This window comes from Antechinus flavipes, chromosome 5, assembly GCF_016432865.1.
Source record: "Antechinus flavipes isolate AdamAnt ecotype Samford, QLD, Australia chromosome 5, AdamAnt_v2, whole genome shotgun sequence".
Lineage (NCBI taxonomy): Eukaryota > Metazoa > Chordata > Mammalia > Dasyuromorphia > Dasyuridae > Antechinus > Antechinus flavipes.
Genome location: NC_067402.1, coordinates 182980174 through 182996918, shown reverse-complemented (window position 1 = coordinate 182996918; position 16745 = coordinate 182980174). Strand labels below are relative to the sequence as shown.

Here is a 16745-nt window from a genome sequence, read left to right as displayed (position 1 = left end):
AGTAATACTTTACCTGGAAATTAATATTATAGCTATTTTTGTATGTGTGTGTACATACATATGCTCACACACACACACACACACACACACACACACATATATACACACACACATATTTTAAGCAAGAATTTTTACCTATTCTCTGTACTTTTAAATCCTTAGCTCTGATCTTTTGACACTAATCTAATCATGATAATCTAGGCTATTTAATTATAATTTTTAAAAAGCCTACATTGTACTCTAGATGGTAGATGCACATTTTTTCCTCTTTGGTCACCTGCCAGTTCTCAAAATTATAGTAGTGGGAAGAAATGCAAATGAAGGCAGCACTTGACAGCTAAACATAATGGAATGCATGGTCCACATTTGAAAAGTTACCTTAAATAAAAGGTACCATATATAAAATCACTTCTTTAAGGTCACCTATGGCTTTGAATTACAGCTTTGAAGAATTTCCAATTTAGTCATTATAGAGAAAGAGGGCAAAATAAGGATTATATACTTTGCTGGAAGGAAGACAGAATTTACTTCATCATAGATGTGTGATCTTGTTGTAAGTTGTAAGAAATCCACACCAATCATACTCACTAAATAAAGCATCATAAACACAGGTGAATGCTTTTGCCTCATTTTTATGTTGTTAACATGTTTTAAAAATATTTATGCTTGTTTAATTCAATTCAATATAACTTTATTAATAGCTTGTTATTGCAAAGAATTATTTTAGGACCAGAAATAGCAAGATGAAATCAAACAACTCTTATACCAAAGGAACCTTCAACTTATTTGGGGTTATACTATGAATATTTTATATATACATTATGAATATATATACATACATTTAAATATACAAATATATATCTGTACATACACACATGTGTATAACATCTCTAGATATTTATATAGATTTGTGTTTATTATGAATATGTATTTTTATTCAGGACATGCCAAAAGATTTATTGTAGTTTTAAACTTTAATAGATCCCCTGGATATTGTAAATAAGGAAACCATAGAAAAATGAGATTGAAGGTTCTAAGAGAGAAATAGTAGGTGAAGAGATCAGTGGAATCTTAAAGAAAATGTTTTCAACTAAGTTGAATCTTGATAAGATTATGAGAGGCAGAAATGAGAAGAAAATTCCATGCACAAGGGACAGCTGTTATGTATTGAGGTGGGCATCATAGAGCCACAGAACAATTAGAATTCCAGAGTTGGAAAGGAATTCCATGACAACCACCTAGTCTAACCCACACCAGAAACAGACAAGAAGTGATTAAGCTTTGCCTGATATGTTCCTGTGAAAAGGAATCTACCTACTACTTTTGAAGACTACTCATTCAATTTTTGAATAGCTTTAATATTTAGGAAATTTTTCTTGACATCAAGCCTAAAATTTTCCTCTTTTCAAATTCTACCTACTATTCCAAGTTCCATTCCCTGGAGCCAAGTAGATCAAATCTAATGTTTATTCTATGCAGTAGTCCCTCAAGTACATAAAGATAGATATCCAATTATTTCTGTGCTTTTTCTCATTCCTCATGTACCTGACACATTGTAGATACAATAAATACCTCTTCAGTGATTGGTTAATTTATTCAGTACCTCCACCTACTACAGTTACTTACAAGGATTATTCCTAAAATCGAAAGTAGTATCCATTACACATGTGAAATACTAATCTCAAAGTGTGAATATGATCCGAGGATGGATGGGGACTTGAAAGGATGCTACATGAAAAATAGCACAACATTTGACCTTATCTAGTTATTCAGTCCTTTTCCCTCACAATCTCAGTCTTACAAATATCACTATTAAGAGTTCAATTCTTTCAGTTCCTAAAAATGCAATTCATTTGAACTAGGTGAAATATGTACATTAAGGACAGCTAAGCATTCCATCTCCTTACCTATTTTGAGTATTAACCTCCACTAGCTATTTCTGTTTTGTTTTTTTCACTTTTCATCTCTTTGAGAAAAAAAAAATAAACAACTTCACATTTAATATGTCAGTAATTATCCCATCTATCCTGAGAAATAGTCCTATCTCTTTTTTGATTCTATTCTTTCTCTCAATATAACAAAAGCATAATCGCATCTTTTTTTTTTTTTTTTAAATGGCCTTAGCTTAGTCTGAGCTTAGCACTTTCGGATGTCGTCACTCTTTTGAATACATCTTCTGATACTTTCTTTTACGTCTATGTCTATATAGAATTCTCTCTCTTTCCATGCATGCCAACTTCTATTTGTCCTCCTTTCTCTGTGCTTTTTTAGGATTTTGTTCTTGAGAATTTCTTATATCTTCACAGATGAGTTCCATTATAGCATGTCAAATCCATGAACTTCTACTGGAATCATGTGAAATCTGCTCTTAAAATCATGTGAAATCTTGTCTATGTGCTAATAGAATATTTACATTCTTTCAAGTTTCCTCTTACTATTACCTAGCAATCAGTTCCTCTCTTGGAGAAAAAGAGATTACAATTCTGCTTTGTTAATTCTCTCACAATTTGAATAATCAAATTATTATTAAAGCAAATCAAGAGGATGTTTGCCACTCTGTCTTTGACATAGATATATAGTTAGACAAAAAGAAATGGAGACAGAACTTCTCTGAATATGTCTGAATGACTGAAATCCCCAATCACTACTATATCATACTCTTTCTTCTTTCCATCTTGTGCTCTCATGTCAGAATTGCTAGTTTATCCCCTCATTTTGGCTTTGTTGTTTTCTTTTATTTGTATTCTCACCCATTAGAATATAAGCTTTTTCAGAGCAGAACCTATCTATTTTCTGCCTGTGTTTATATTCCTGGTTAATAACATATACTGAGTGCTTAATAAATGCTTATTGATTGATTTGACTTGCTTAAATCCCTTCCCCCCCCCCCCAGGAACCAGTTTATCTCAGTTCTTAATTTTTTGTTCTCTTGCTCTCAATTCAAATTCTATTTACTGTATTCAAGACATTGAGCAAAGTGCTTAAGGATAGAGAGACAAACTAAAAACCATATTTGTCCTCAGGATGCTTTCATTTTATTTAATAGATGATATGAATATGTGTATGTGTTCACACATATATGTGAATATATGTATGCATGTGTAAACACATATATAAAATACACACATATTTGTTTGAAGAAGTATATAATAATTTACAATTAGGAAATCAGGAAAAGCTTCCTATAGGAGATTGTATTTCAGCCTAACATTGGAGAGAGCTAGGAATTCTAAGAGACAGAAGTGAAAATAGAGAAATTTCTTGGAATAGGGATGGGTGGTGGAGTGAGGAAGGAATGGAAAGCTTATACAAAGGCATGGAAAGAGAGATAGAATGGAGTTTGGGATGAATAAATAAATGATTTAGGATAGAGCAGAATATACATAAAAAGGAGAAAAGTACAATAAACTTGCAAAAGTAGATTTGAGAAACATTATCAAGAGTTTTAAATGTCAAACTGAAAAAAAACTTCATTTTTTTGTAAAGCCAGTAGGAAGAAATAAAAGGTTTTTCAGCGAGGGAGTGATATTGTTGGATCCAACCTTTAGGAAGTTTATTTTTGGTGCCCATGAGGAGGATGGTTAGAGACAATGAAAAAAAGAAAACAAAATTAGGAAGTTGTTGCAACATTCCAGGCAAAAAGTCTGATGGTCTAAAATAATGGCCATGTGACTACAAGAAGAGATTTTTTTTTTGAAGCATAATCAATTAACCTTAATAGCTGATTTGATATAAACAAAAGGGAAGGAGTGGAGTCAGTGATGCTGCTAAAATTGGAAACTTGATTGACTAGAAAAATGATGGCACCCTTAAAGCAAGTAGAGAAATTCAAAAAGGGGTTGAGTTAGGGTGGCATATTAAATTTAAAATATTTATTGAACATCCAGTTTTAGATTCCCAACAGATAACTGATGGTGTAGGATTGAAGCTCTTGAGAGACATTTGACTGGATAGATGGATTTAAATATCATTTACATAGAAATGATAATTAAATCTATGAAAACTTATAAATGACTAAGTTGAGGACATAAAGGGAGAAGATGGCTCAGAATAGAACCTTGAAGGACACATATATTTAGATCAGAATAACATGGATGATGATCCTGAGGAGACAGGAAGAGAACTGGAAGAGAATAATGCATGAAAACCCAAAAAAGGCATATTGTTCACAAGGAGGAGGTGGATAACAGTGCAAAAAAAATGTGATCTGTCAAGGAGAGTAAGAGCTAAGGCAATTAAATCTAATGATAAAAAGCATTCTAAAAATCTTGGAGAAAGTTGAGTAGTGAAGCAGGCTGGAAAACATTGCAAATGTTTAAGAGGTAAATGAGAACCTAAGAAGTGGATAGGTAGTGGATAGATGGTATAGTATAGACTATACTAGATTTTCTAGTATTTTGACTGGGAGATGAAGAAGAGATGTGAACTGAGGTTTAGCTGTAAATCTTGTATATGCAACACATTTTAAGCATTATTACTAGCATCATTACCATTTTCTCCATCATTTTCTTAGGTTTAGACAATCAACAAAATAATGACACAAGTACTAATTTCTTTGCAGATTTCTGAAATATAAATTCCCACATTGAAAAGTTAATGAGTAGCTCATGCTAGCCAATTTGAGCTGGGCCCAGTGCATCCCTGATTGTGATGTGATAGTATGGTGGTAAGATTTTTTTGAGGTGGGGTAGGGGTGACGACCATAAACAGCAGGAAGATATGGAAGATTATGGAGATAGAGAAAAGCATTCAGAGGAGATTATTGATCTAAATAAGTATACAGGTAGAGGTTTTGGCTTTGTAAAGGGGAAGTCACACTTCTTCCTTTAAGGAAGGAGGAAATGAGAATGGAGGATAACATTGAGAGGTTTAAAAGTGCAGGTTATGGAAAAACATATTCTTGATTGGTGGAATATCTTTTTTGCACAAAGTGGAAAGTGAGAAAGGGAGACAGGAAGAGAGACTATAGGAAGTTAGAGGAGGGAAGACCATGTAAAAGGAGAGAAAGTGAATAGTGCAGATAAATCCAGGTTGTAGTTTTGCCTTATATGAGAGCTAATAGGATAAAGGGTCAAGGAATTCACTATAAAGGATAGAGTATAAATAAAATAGTTAACTAAAAGTTGGGACTTTTTGAAGGCATAAAAAATTAACCTTAAGTAAAGGTGATAGACTGGAAGATGGAGAAGAATAACATGAGGGTTTATGGAAAATTATGATTGGGAACTAGGGAATATAAACAAATGGCATGAACTTCAATGGAAGACAAAATGTTATGTCATAGCATCAGAACTAGGATCTGGAAGTATATCAATGAATAGCAAGGAGAATTTTTCATTACTCCTTTCCTTAAGGTGCTAGGAAATCTAAGAGAAGATGCAACTAGTACTAGAAAGAATGATTGGCATCTACAATTTTTATTAGATCTTCTTGGTTTCATTGAGTTCATAAACATAAAAGGAACATGATAGGAAGAAGCCTAATTGAAATATAGCTTGTTGACTCTGAAATGAGGATTCCATAAAACAATGGAAAGAGAATGCAAAGCAACCTATGACTTCCAGGACACACTTAAAGTGGAAGAAGATAAGAAAATGGATAAGTAGTAGTTAAGCTTTCATCCAGGAGACTTTCACAGGGATTAAAAGAAGAGAAGATAGGATTTTGCTATTCATAGAAATAATAGAATATCTGACCTGAACTCCCATCCTCAAAGGTTATATTATCACAGAAGGTGACAACAGTTAATTCTTTTTTAAAAACAGGAAGAAAGGAAATTTGGTCAGTCCTCTGGGTCTTAAAATGCACTGGAATTGATTTCCAATAATCTGATTAAAAATTACATTCATTATCAAAAAATAACACCAAGATTGTAGAGAATATAATCCACAGTTAAAAAGTTTTCTGCATGCGGAAACAAATATTAAAGTCTATTCTTAAATGTATTCTGATATGTGAAGATTGGTTTTGGGGCTCTGGTCCTTGGTAAGGTGTGGATTCAACCATAGGAGCTTCTCCTCTGATCTATTATGGCGGTAATAGAGACTTCTAGTGTTATTGCAGTAACCTGGGTCTTTGTGGCATCTTTGGGTGATTCTTACTCTACAGAATATTTTCTTAAGCTAATAATGGTTTTTATTTTCTACAGAACAGGAAATTGTTTCTGTGTACCACCTGATATTTGCTTTCTTAGACCCTAAAGTTGATTTTCTGAATGTTTCAATATTTCTAGAATTAAAGTCCCAATACATCACATGTTCTTGTTCCTGCCTCTATCATGAGGATATATTGCACAAAGCTATCTCAAGAGAGATAAATCACATACTCAGAGAAGAGCAGATTTATTGGCATCCATGTCTGGACAACTCATGTTTTGTTATGATGAATGCTATGATATATATTGCTTCCCTTCCTTAACTGTAACTTTCATTGTGTAAATTAGTAATAACAAAATTTGTTAATTTATGCACCCATCTAGTTGCCTGAATGAAATCAGGGCAGCAATCTACTTTGCAGATATGGGAATGGATTATGCATATGCTGTACAAGTTGAAATGAAGATCAAAACAAGGGTATAGCACAGGATAAGGGAATTTTGTTAATTAGAGAGCAGAGATTTTAGAGGACATGATGGAAGCAAAGGAGGAAAGGGACTGGAAATTGTGACAATAAGTTGTATGAAATGAGATTTTGAGAAGATATGCAGAACAAAATGTGGTGTTGATTTGATCTCAGAGATTAGGGGAACAGTAGATGAGAGTTTGTTAGCCAGTGGATAGGAAAAATACCAGCTCATCAAAATACTTAATGACTCAGAACTGGAGGTAGTAAGGTGATGATAGTAGAGGTTGGGAAGGTTATTTTGTGAAAGAAAATACTTATTTTGGACAATATGTATTGAGGGCAGTTATTTGGTCTTCCATTGCTCTTCATACCAATCCTTATGTGGGGCTGTGTGAAGACTAGGAGAGACAGTGTAATCTGCCTAAGAAAGCTTAGCTTCTTTTATTTTGATGCTGATCATATATAGAGAAGTATTGATATTCATAATCCAAATGACTGAGTCTTGAGGATTTAGTAATAGTAATAAAAGGGATTATGATAGCAATTAAGAAATAAGTCATTCTTAAGAAGCCCAGAATTATTGATTCATGTAGACAATAAAAATAAATGGTATTAACTATGCCACACATCATTTCAGCCTGCAAAAATTTCATACCTACAGAATCCTGAGCAAGATGTTACTTGTTGGTAGGATTATATCAAAAACTCAGTGTTTTTAATAAACCAATATTAGCAATAATAATTTAATAATTAATCAATTAATATTAAATCAATATTTATTAATAATTTAGTAAATTATTAATAATTTAATAAACATATAGTAGAAGTAAAGACTTTGAAATTGCCTTAAAATTTTAATAAATAAACACTAGTGGAACTTGAGTATTATTGGAGATGGAACTGTGATGAGGTAGGACATCGATCTATAAAAATTTAAGAACTTTTTATCAACCTTTATGCCAAATATTTATATTTTTCAAATTGCACGAAATTAAAAGCTTTCAAAAATAAAGACCTAGCATAAAAAATTAAAGTATAGAAAAACATAATGAAATACATAACTCAATGAATGCTGGACTAGTAGTTAAGAAGACATGAATTCAACACTTAGATGTCTAGCTTTATGACCTTTGACAAAGCTTATTTGATGTCAACCTCTTCATCTTTTCTTCATCTGTAAAATGGAGTAATATCACATTTTTCAATGGTCATTTTGAGAGTTAAATAAGATAACATATGTATGCACATATACATTTATACACACATATATATATTTGCAAACCTTAAATTCCTATTTAAACATTAGCTATTGGATTTTTATTAGAATTATTTTATTGCTTTCAAAAGGCCTACTGAAGTTGAGAGAGAGAAAGAGAAGAGACAGAGAGATAGATAGATAGAGAGAGAGAGAGAGAGAGAGAGAGAGAGAATGAGAGACAGAGAAAGTAGTTTCTCTACTAGGAATAGAGCTAGAACTTGAGGACAGGTTTTTTGATTTTAGATTCTATGATCTTTGCCACATGCCATATTTCTAGTAAAAAGAATCCCTTTGTTCCTTCCACCATACTAATACATCTACCCTCTTCAAAAAGTCAAATCCCTTTATTAATATTAGCACATTTTCAAATGTTAGGCTAAAATGAAACAAAGTTGAAAAGCTACTCAGTAAATTTAAATCTACCCAGGCAATTGAGCATCTCCCCTTCAAATCAGTTTTTGATCATCAAATCCATTCCTTTTTTGGACAAAGTACATGTTGTAAAATGGACTAAAGTGATCTTTCAGTGTAGATAATTAACACTGATTTTACTCCTTATATTTTTCCTTGAATGTCTTAAACAGTGTGTACCTTTTGATCCAGCAGAACCACCACTAGGTATGTATCCCCAAAAAATCATAAAAAGGAAAAACAACTCATATGTATAAAATATTTACAGCAGTTTTTAAATAAAACTTTTTATTTTCAAAACACAACCATAGATAATTTTCAACATTCATCCTTATAAAATCTTATATTCAAATTTTTTTCTCCCTCCCTTCCCTTCCTTAGATGGTAAATTATCCAATATATGTTAAGCATGTGCAATTCTTTTATATATATTTACACAATTATCATGCTGCACAAGAAAAATCAGATCAAAAAAGAAAAAATAAGAAGGGAAACAAAATGCACGCAAGCAACAGCAAAAAAGTGAAAATGCTATGATACATATTTAATCCCCACCACTCACTGAGTACAGATGGCTCTTTCTATCACAAGACCATTGGCATTACCTGACTCACCTCACTGTTAAAAAGAATCACGTCTATGAGAATTTATCATTGTATAATCTTGTTGCTGTGTATAATGTTCTCTTGGTCCTACTCATTTCACTTAGCATCAGTTCATGTAACTCCCTCCAGGCCTTTTTGAAATCATCCTAGAGCAGTTCTTTTTGTGGTATCAAAGAATTGGAAATTGAGGGGATGCCCATCAATTGAGGAGTGGCTAAAGAAGTTATGGTATATGAATGTAATGGAATACTGTAGTACTATAAAAAATGATGAAGAGATGGATTTCAGAAAACCTGGAAAGCCTATATTGTTCATTGTTAATTTGAAATGTGTTAATATCTTTCCTTTATACTCATTTTCCCTATTATTATCAATACCTGATACCTCTGCATTATTCAGAAAGGAAATTTCAAGATCATTTCAAGGATTTGAATATTGTTCTAAGCTTCAGAATACCTCCCCCTTCCTTGATTCCACTTGAAGATTCAAGAATAGTGCCGTGCAGGTTGTCTTGCAGTTCTGCCAGGATAGGTTATTACTTAAGAGAGTCTTGTTATTATTGAAAATGTTGTAGGTTATGAATTTTTTTAGATTATCATCAATGTTTCCCACTAAAATCCTACTCTGATACTTTTTTGGTAGTGTGGAAATTACTGAAAATTCTCAGGGGCTTTGCCAATGGCAAATCAAATGGCAATCAAAGGTTTGTACATGAGCTCAATATTAGTTGGTGATTCTATTTTCAATGGCAAATTTAGGAAAGGTTAATTACCAGAAGGCTGTCAGCAAGTGAGGCATTTTTAAACCAACATTTTTGGTCACTATTTCACAAATTTGATGTCTTTTAGAATGTCAAAATATCATATGATTAGGAATCAGACCTGTATGCTGATTTAATTTTTCCTATTTATTGTTGTTGAGTCAAGTTTGACTCTTTGTGATTCCATGGACCAACACAAGTCAATGCCATCTCTAGTTTTCTTGGCAAAGATACTAGATTGGTTTGCCATTTTCTTTTTCATCTTAAGCTGCCAGCACCTGGTATTCTCAGTGCCATCCAAGTGCTAACCAGGCCAACATTGCTTACCTTTGGATATAAGAGGTGATTGAGCATATTCAGGGTCTTATGACCACAGATAACCTACTGACTTTTTGTGTAACATTGGAAAGTTGGTTAAAATGGTACCTGCAATACCAACCTAATAGGGATATTCTATTATATGGATAAAGCCTGGATATGTCTTAGAAGGTTTTTAATTTTAAAAAATGATTACAGAAATTTAAAGCATTAAGTTATATCTTAAATACCCTGAGTTCTTGAAAGTAATATTAGTGAAATATGAATTCTGCTAGATCCTAAGAAATTAGAATCATTTCTAGAACAGGCCTAAAATCAGCCTCACTAAATTTGTGATTCGATTCAATTCAATAAATATTTATTAAATGCTTATTATGTGCCAGGCACAAATTAAAAGAAAGACAGTCCCTGCTTTTAACGAGCTTACAATCTAATGGGGGAAGATTATATTCAAAAAGCTGAAAACCGAGGGAGTGTGATATTCTTTGGAGTTGAAAACAAGTAGATCATTATATATATATATAAAAGTAGACTTTGGGAAGAGTTTTTTGCTCCACCTTCCAATCTTCCAATTAGCAGAAATTTATTAACAGATTGGCTACACTATTATGAATTTGTTGTTGCTATATTATTCTTGAAGAGCATTTTCTAGAATGTGATCTCAGCAGAGGAAAATTCATTAAGAGTAGACACCTCATCATTTTTCACTTGTCTATAAGACTCCATCATGTCCCTTAACCAGGTACCCTTCTTTTCCTCTTTTCCTCTCTACTCTCTGTTTTTCAATTTCTTTTTACGTATTGCCTCTACCATTATGCTGTGAACTCCTTAAGAGAAGACACCGTCTACCTTTCTTTAATCTTCAGTACTTAGCACACTGCCTTTCACTGTGTATTTAAAACAAGTACAAAATAGGACAAAATGCTGCCATTTGTGCAGCAGAACAGGAGGATTCAAAATATAAAGCAATAAACTTCTATTTTAACAAAGCCTATATAATAAACACTACACAATGTATTCAGAACTATCTATCTTTTCTTTGCTTCCCTGTAGACTTTATTTTTTCTCTGCTATTCACTTTTTATTTTATTCTTTCCCCTCTTTTTTTTTTTCCTTTTCCCCATCCCCCAAGAAAACTATAATTAAGCATAGTCACAGACACACATTTTCATGTATACAGAGAAATATATGTGTCTCTATATATGCATATATGTACACAAACTTATAAGGAGATATCTATAATCTTATTCATATACACACACATATATATATTCACATGCATCTATATAAGACTATACTATGCCTGTTTCTCTGAAAGTGGATAACATCTTCCTTCATAAATACAAATCAATACACGTTTTTCCTACAAATCATCATTTTCTACACCATAGCAATATTCCAAACTTATAGTATCTAGTTATTTCAAATAGTCTAAAACAATATTGATTAACATAGCTCACATGTAGTGTAATTTCCCTATTTTTTCTCTTTTGATTAAATCTATTTTAGCTTAAATTTTGTCTGAGATAATGATCACTACCTCTGCTTTTTGTTAATGTAATAATTTCTACTCCTAATCTTTATTTTATATTAATGTGTATCTCTTTTTTTCCTATCCTTCTGACCCCTCTGTTTTACTTGTACCAATCACCTTGCCCTCCTATTATTTAATTTACTTCCACTCAAGGATACTGTTTTTGTCCTCTCCCAACACTCTTTCCCCTTGCTTTCTGGTTTCTATTAGAATTTAGAAGATTTTATAGGCTTTCAAATATATATGTTATTCCCTCTTTTTCCTATTCCCATTTTTTCTATACACCCTTCTAATACCCCCTTTATCCTATTCCTTCACCTTCTTATATTTTTATAAATTTAGAAGACATTTATTGCCTTCTAAATGTATATGTTCTTCTCTCTTTAAGATCTGATGTGAATAGGGTTCCCTTTTTAAATATTTTCTTTATCACTCCCCCCCTTATCTTCCTATGCTCTTATTTTTTTTCTGAATTTAATACATACATCTATGTATTTGCATATATATACATATATATGTATATATGTATTGTTTTTCTTTAAGTCATTCCTGATGAGATTAAAGTTCCAGAACTATCAGCCCTCCTCCCCCATTTATTTTCTTTGTGTCAGTGGTTTCTTTTCCATTTCATTTATACTTTTAAACTTTTTCTATAGTTTCTCTTTTTAGAATCAGATCACTCTGCTCTACTCCAAAATTTCTTTTGAACCCAATAACTAATGATAGTGATAGTCATACAGTTTGCATTTTCCCAAATAAAAAATAAACTATTTATCTTTATTGAGTACAATGTAATCCATCCTTGATGTTTATTTTATATTTTCTTAAATTGTGTATATCAAATTTTCTATTAAGTTTAGGTCTTTTTGTAATGGAATCCTGAAAATCTGGCAATTCATTCAGACTTATGCTTCACTTTTCTGGGTATGATATTTTTTGGCCACAAACCCAGTTCTTTTGCTCTTTGAAATATTGCATGTGATTATGATGAGATAAAGTCTAGTTTGGGGAGTTCCTGGTAAGGGAACCAAAAATATGATGAGGTTGAAGTTTGGGGGTTTCCTTTCAGGGAACTGAATGATAAGATCTAGATTTAGAGAACCAAAATGAGATTAGGATTTCTGGTGGTTGGGAGTTAAATGATTAAGGTCTACTGGCAGGTTCAGGGTCCAGGGAACCAAATGGAGAAATTTGGCTCCCCTGTACCCTCTTAGGAGTCAGTGCAAGGGTAGGGAGTTTGGGGGAACCACCTTCTGGTGGCACAGGAATTCTCTGTAAAAGAATTTAAAGACCCCAAAACCTAGACTGATAAAAGAGGTTTATTATAGGGATTGGGAAATAAGGTTAGAAATCCTGACAGAGAGGCATAAAGTCTCTTTAGGGAAATGGCTGAGGGTAAAGAGAAGGTAGCACTGGAAAAGAATATTATTCCAGTGAGCAGAGGCCTCCTTGGCATAGCATGGCATAGCAGGGCATGTTTAGAACCTCTGCAAAGAGAGGATTTTAGATTGGCTCTTTTATAAGAGGAGCTTTGGTTACAAGCTGTGAAGGTGACTAGTGGGTGGAGTTCCAAGTTGGCTCAACTACAAGCTGGGTATCAGCTTGAGCTGGAATTTGAATAGAATTGGATGAGTTTCTTTAATTCAATAGGGTTGGAATTCTTTTGATCAAGACTGAATCAACCCACCTAGATAACAGAATGAAACTGTTTATCTTGTTTGTCTCTAGAGAGGTCACTCCCTGAGGCAGAGTTGAAGAAGAACTTTTCCTTTAAGGAGTTTTAGAGTTTCTGGGTCCCTTCTTCAATTATAATTTTGGCTCTACCATATTTTTGTTGTTTTTTTTTTCTTGGTGCTTATAATATTTTCTCCTTGAGCTATATGTTTTGGAGTTTATTTTTCCAATTGCATGTAAATATAGTTTTCAACATTCATTTTTGTAAGATTTTGAGATCCAAAATTTTCTCCCTTCCTCCCTTACCTCTTCTCTTCACAAAACATCAAGCAATCTGATGTAGGTTATACATATACAATAATTTTAAACACATTTTTCATGTTGTGAAAAAAAGAAAGCAAAAGAAAAATAATCTATGAGAAAGAAAAAATAAATAAACACACAAAAAGGTGAAAATAGTGTGCTTTAATCTGCATTCCATCTCCATGATTCTCTCTTTGGATGTGGATTGCATTGTCTATTCCAAATCTGTTGGAATAGTCTTAGATCACCACATGTTGAGAAGAGTTATTCTATCATAGTTGATCATTGCATAATCTTGCTGTTACGGTAAACAATTTTCTCCTAGTTCTGCTCACTTCACTCAACATCAGTTCATATAAATCTTTCCAAGTTTTTCTGAAATCAGCCTGCTCATTATTTTTTGTAGAACAATATTCTATTACATTCATATGCCATTATTTTTTCAGCCATTACTCAATTGATGGGCACCCACTCAGTTTTCAGTTCCTTGTCATCACAAAATAATTGTTACAAACATTTTGCAAGTGTAGATTCTTTCACTCCTTTTATGATCTCTTTTCATTCCTCTTTTTTGTTTTTTGGCTGAGACAATTGGGGTTAAGTAATTTGCCCAGGGTCACATAGCTAGAAAGTATTAAGTGTCTGAGATCACATTTGAATTCAGGTCCTCCTGACTTCAGGGCCAGTGCTCTCTCCACTGTGCTATCTAGTTGCTTTCCTTCCCTCTTCTTTTAACACTTCAAGACAATTATCTTTAATTATTTCTTGTATTTTTGTATCAAGGTTCCTTTTTTGATCATAGCTTTCAGATCATTGAATTATTTTTATATTTTCTCAAGTGTCCGAGAAGAGTAGATTGAGGAAGACAGCAAAAGTATAAGACTCCAAGAAATAATAATAGAAAAAAATATATATATATATATAAAGAAGGTAATCTTTTTTGAAATTCTATGGCTGGGTTCCTTCTTTTTTGCTCATTTCCTTTGTTTGTTTAAAGAGGATTGTTATTGTAATCATCTCCAGTCCTGAGATCTGGGGAATGGTGCCTCTGACCTTAGATCCTCCTTCAGTTCTCCTCTCTGGCCTAGAATCAAAATCAAGAACTCTGCCCTCCTTTAAGTGCCCACAAGCACTCTGGAGTCCCTTATCAATAGACATTCTCTCAATCATCCCCTTCTCAGACATTTGATTCCACACTGTCCTTGAGGTGAAAATCCCTGTGCATAAATAAGGCTGCCTCCCAACCTAGCTAACTTCAGAGCTTGCTACTTGCTGTTTCTGTGAAGCTAGACTGAAGATCATACCAGCCAAATCTCTGTCCTTAGATGTTTCTTTGGATACCCTCTATTTGTCCAATGAGAATCAGTGTTCTGTCCCAACTCTTGTTTATTTTTATCATTCTATGTTTACCTCAAGGCTATATTTTGTCTTGTTTCTGGGGGAAATCTGGAGAGCATGGAATTTTCTGATCTACTCTATCATCTTCCCAGAATTTTCTTCTCTGAAGGACTGAATATGAAAGAAACATTAGATTTGTTTGGCCCCAGAGAACATAACCAAGATCAATGGGTGGATGCTGTGAAGAGGCAATTTTTATGTTTGTTATCAGGAAAATAACTTCCTATCCACTATAGCAGGTTTGTAGTGGAACTACAAGCTATCTGGGAAAGTGGCAGACTCTCCTTTTTATTAGAAGTGTTCAAGTAACAAATATATATCCCTTTATGGGGTATGTTGTAGTACAAATTCTTACAGGAATGTAGGTTATACTGAAACATATGTTTATTCCTAAATTCTTTATCCCTAAATATCCTAAATATCCCTAAATTCTTTCAAAATAAAAAAAAATGTAATGCTGTGAAATGGCAAAAATAAAATGGCAATACTTGCAAAGTAAATTTGCTTACCTTTTTCTGGTTGATAAATGAGTTCACTGTGTACCATATGAATAGTAATCAAAGTCATAAGCATAGACATGCATGGAATGAGAAAAACAAAATTCCTGGACATTGATTGCTGGATATAACATATTCCAAGAAAGACAATAACTGCATTTAGATTCTTCAGCCAATAGCACCTATAGTAAACAGAGACAAAAATCCAACAAATTAATGAGTCTACTTTAGTTTACAAATAACCATTATAATGTTTTTGCACAAATTTGAGGAAGTGATTCAATCTGAAAGTTTAAGCAAATGTCAAAAAGATTGCTTTCAAATACTAGGTCTACTAGGTATATAGTCAGAGTATAAGACTTCATGACATACAATTTTCTTTATTCAATAAACATACTCATGGGCTCATTAAAATATATGTAATTTTAAGGGGATGTGTTTTTCCCATTGGAAATGTTACTTAAGCAAACTGTTCATCCAGAAGGAGATAAACTTCATTTTTAGTGGGGAAAGGGGAGAGAGATTTGGTAGTAGTTCCCCTTTCATATCTAAGTTTATGCTTGGTAGGACAGAAAAAAATATTAAAAGCAGAAACATTGGTAAAGAGTTGGAGATGGTATAGTTGCAGTGTGCAGGACCTAAAGTCAGGGAAACATGAGCTCAAATCTTATCTCAGATACTTAGTAGCTGCATGATTCTATGCAATAACTTAATGTCAATTTGTATCAATTTTCTTCTCTGTAAAAGGAGATAAAATGGTAAAGTAGTAAGTGCTATGTAAGTATTAGCTGGCATTGTTACTATTATTATTTTATTTCCAAATACTCCAGAGTACCAGAATTAAATAAGAAGTATACAGGGCACATTAGGAAATGAGTGACTGTTGAAAAACATTTTAAATTTTTCCTTGTGAACTTTATAAACAAGTCTAACTAGGTAAGTATAGAGTGTTTTGAGGAAAATTTTCAGCTTACAGGAAACCTTTCTCTAAAATTTCTCTCAAATATTCTCTCAAATGCACTAAATGAAATCACTAGAATTTCAAATTAAAAAAAAAATCAAATCATAGAATTATATAGTTGGAATGTCTTCTAACATTTTTACATTACCAGGAGGAATGCTAACTTTAACCAGAATTTTCCATACTAGAGAAAGTGCTTCCTTGAGGGGACACAGGACTTTTTTGATGAGGGGAATAGGTTGTAGAATGCAGAATTATAAACTTACATGACTAGAAATGCTTATTTATCTTTCTTAAAATGTAGAGCTGCCTATATGCATGAGGACTTGTCTAGATGAAGCTCAAAAGGAGGTTTGAAAAGGAATCTTTAGTGTCTACTATTATTCTTTATTAAGGGAAATATTAATTACTACCAGGGAGGCAGGGGATTGGTCTTCTCTACTCTCCTCAAAAATAAAGTAA

At 32.9% G+C, this 16745-nt stretch overlaps 1 protein-coding gene across 1 annotated transcript in view; it reads right to left on the bottom strand.

Annotated features, from left to right (window-relative positions):
* The window catches only part of SLC15A5 (solute carrier family 15 member 5), a 221551-nt gene that overhangs the window by 96734 nt on the left and 108072 nt on the right, over positions 1-16745 (bottom strand). Inside the window, exon 4 of the mRNA XM_051962427.1 lies at positions 15335-15504. Within this exon, the coding sequence (XP_051818387.1) occupies positions 15335-15504 (170 nt within the window). The remainder of the gene's footprint in view (positions 1-15334; positions 15505-16745) is intronic.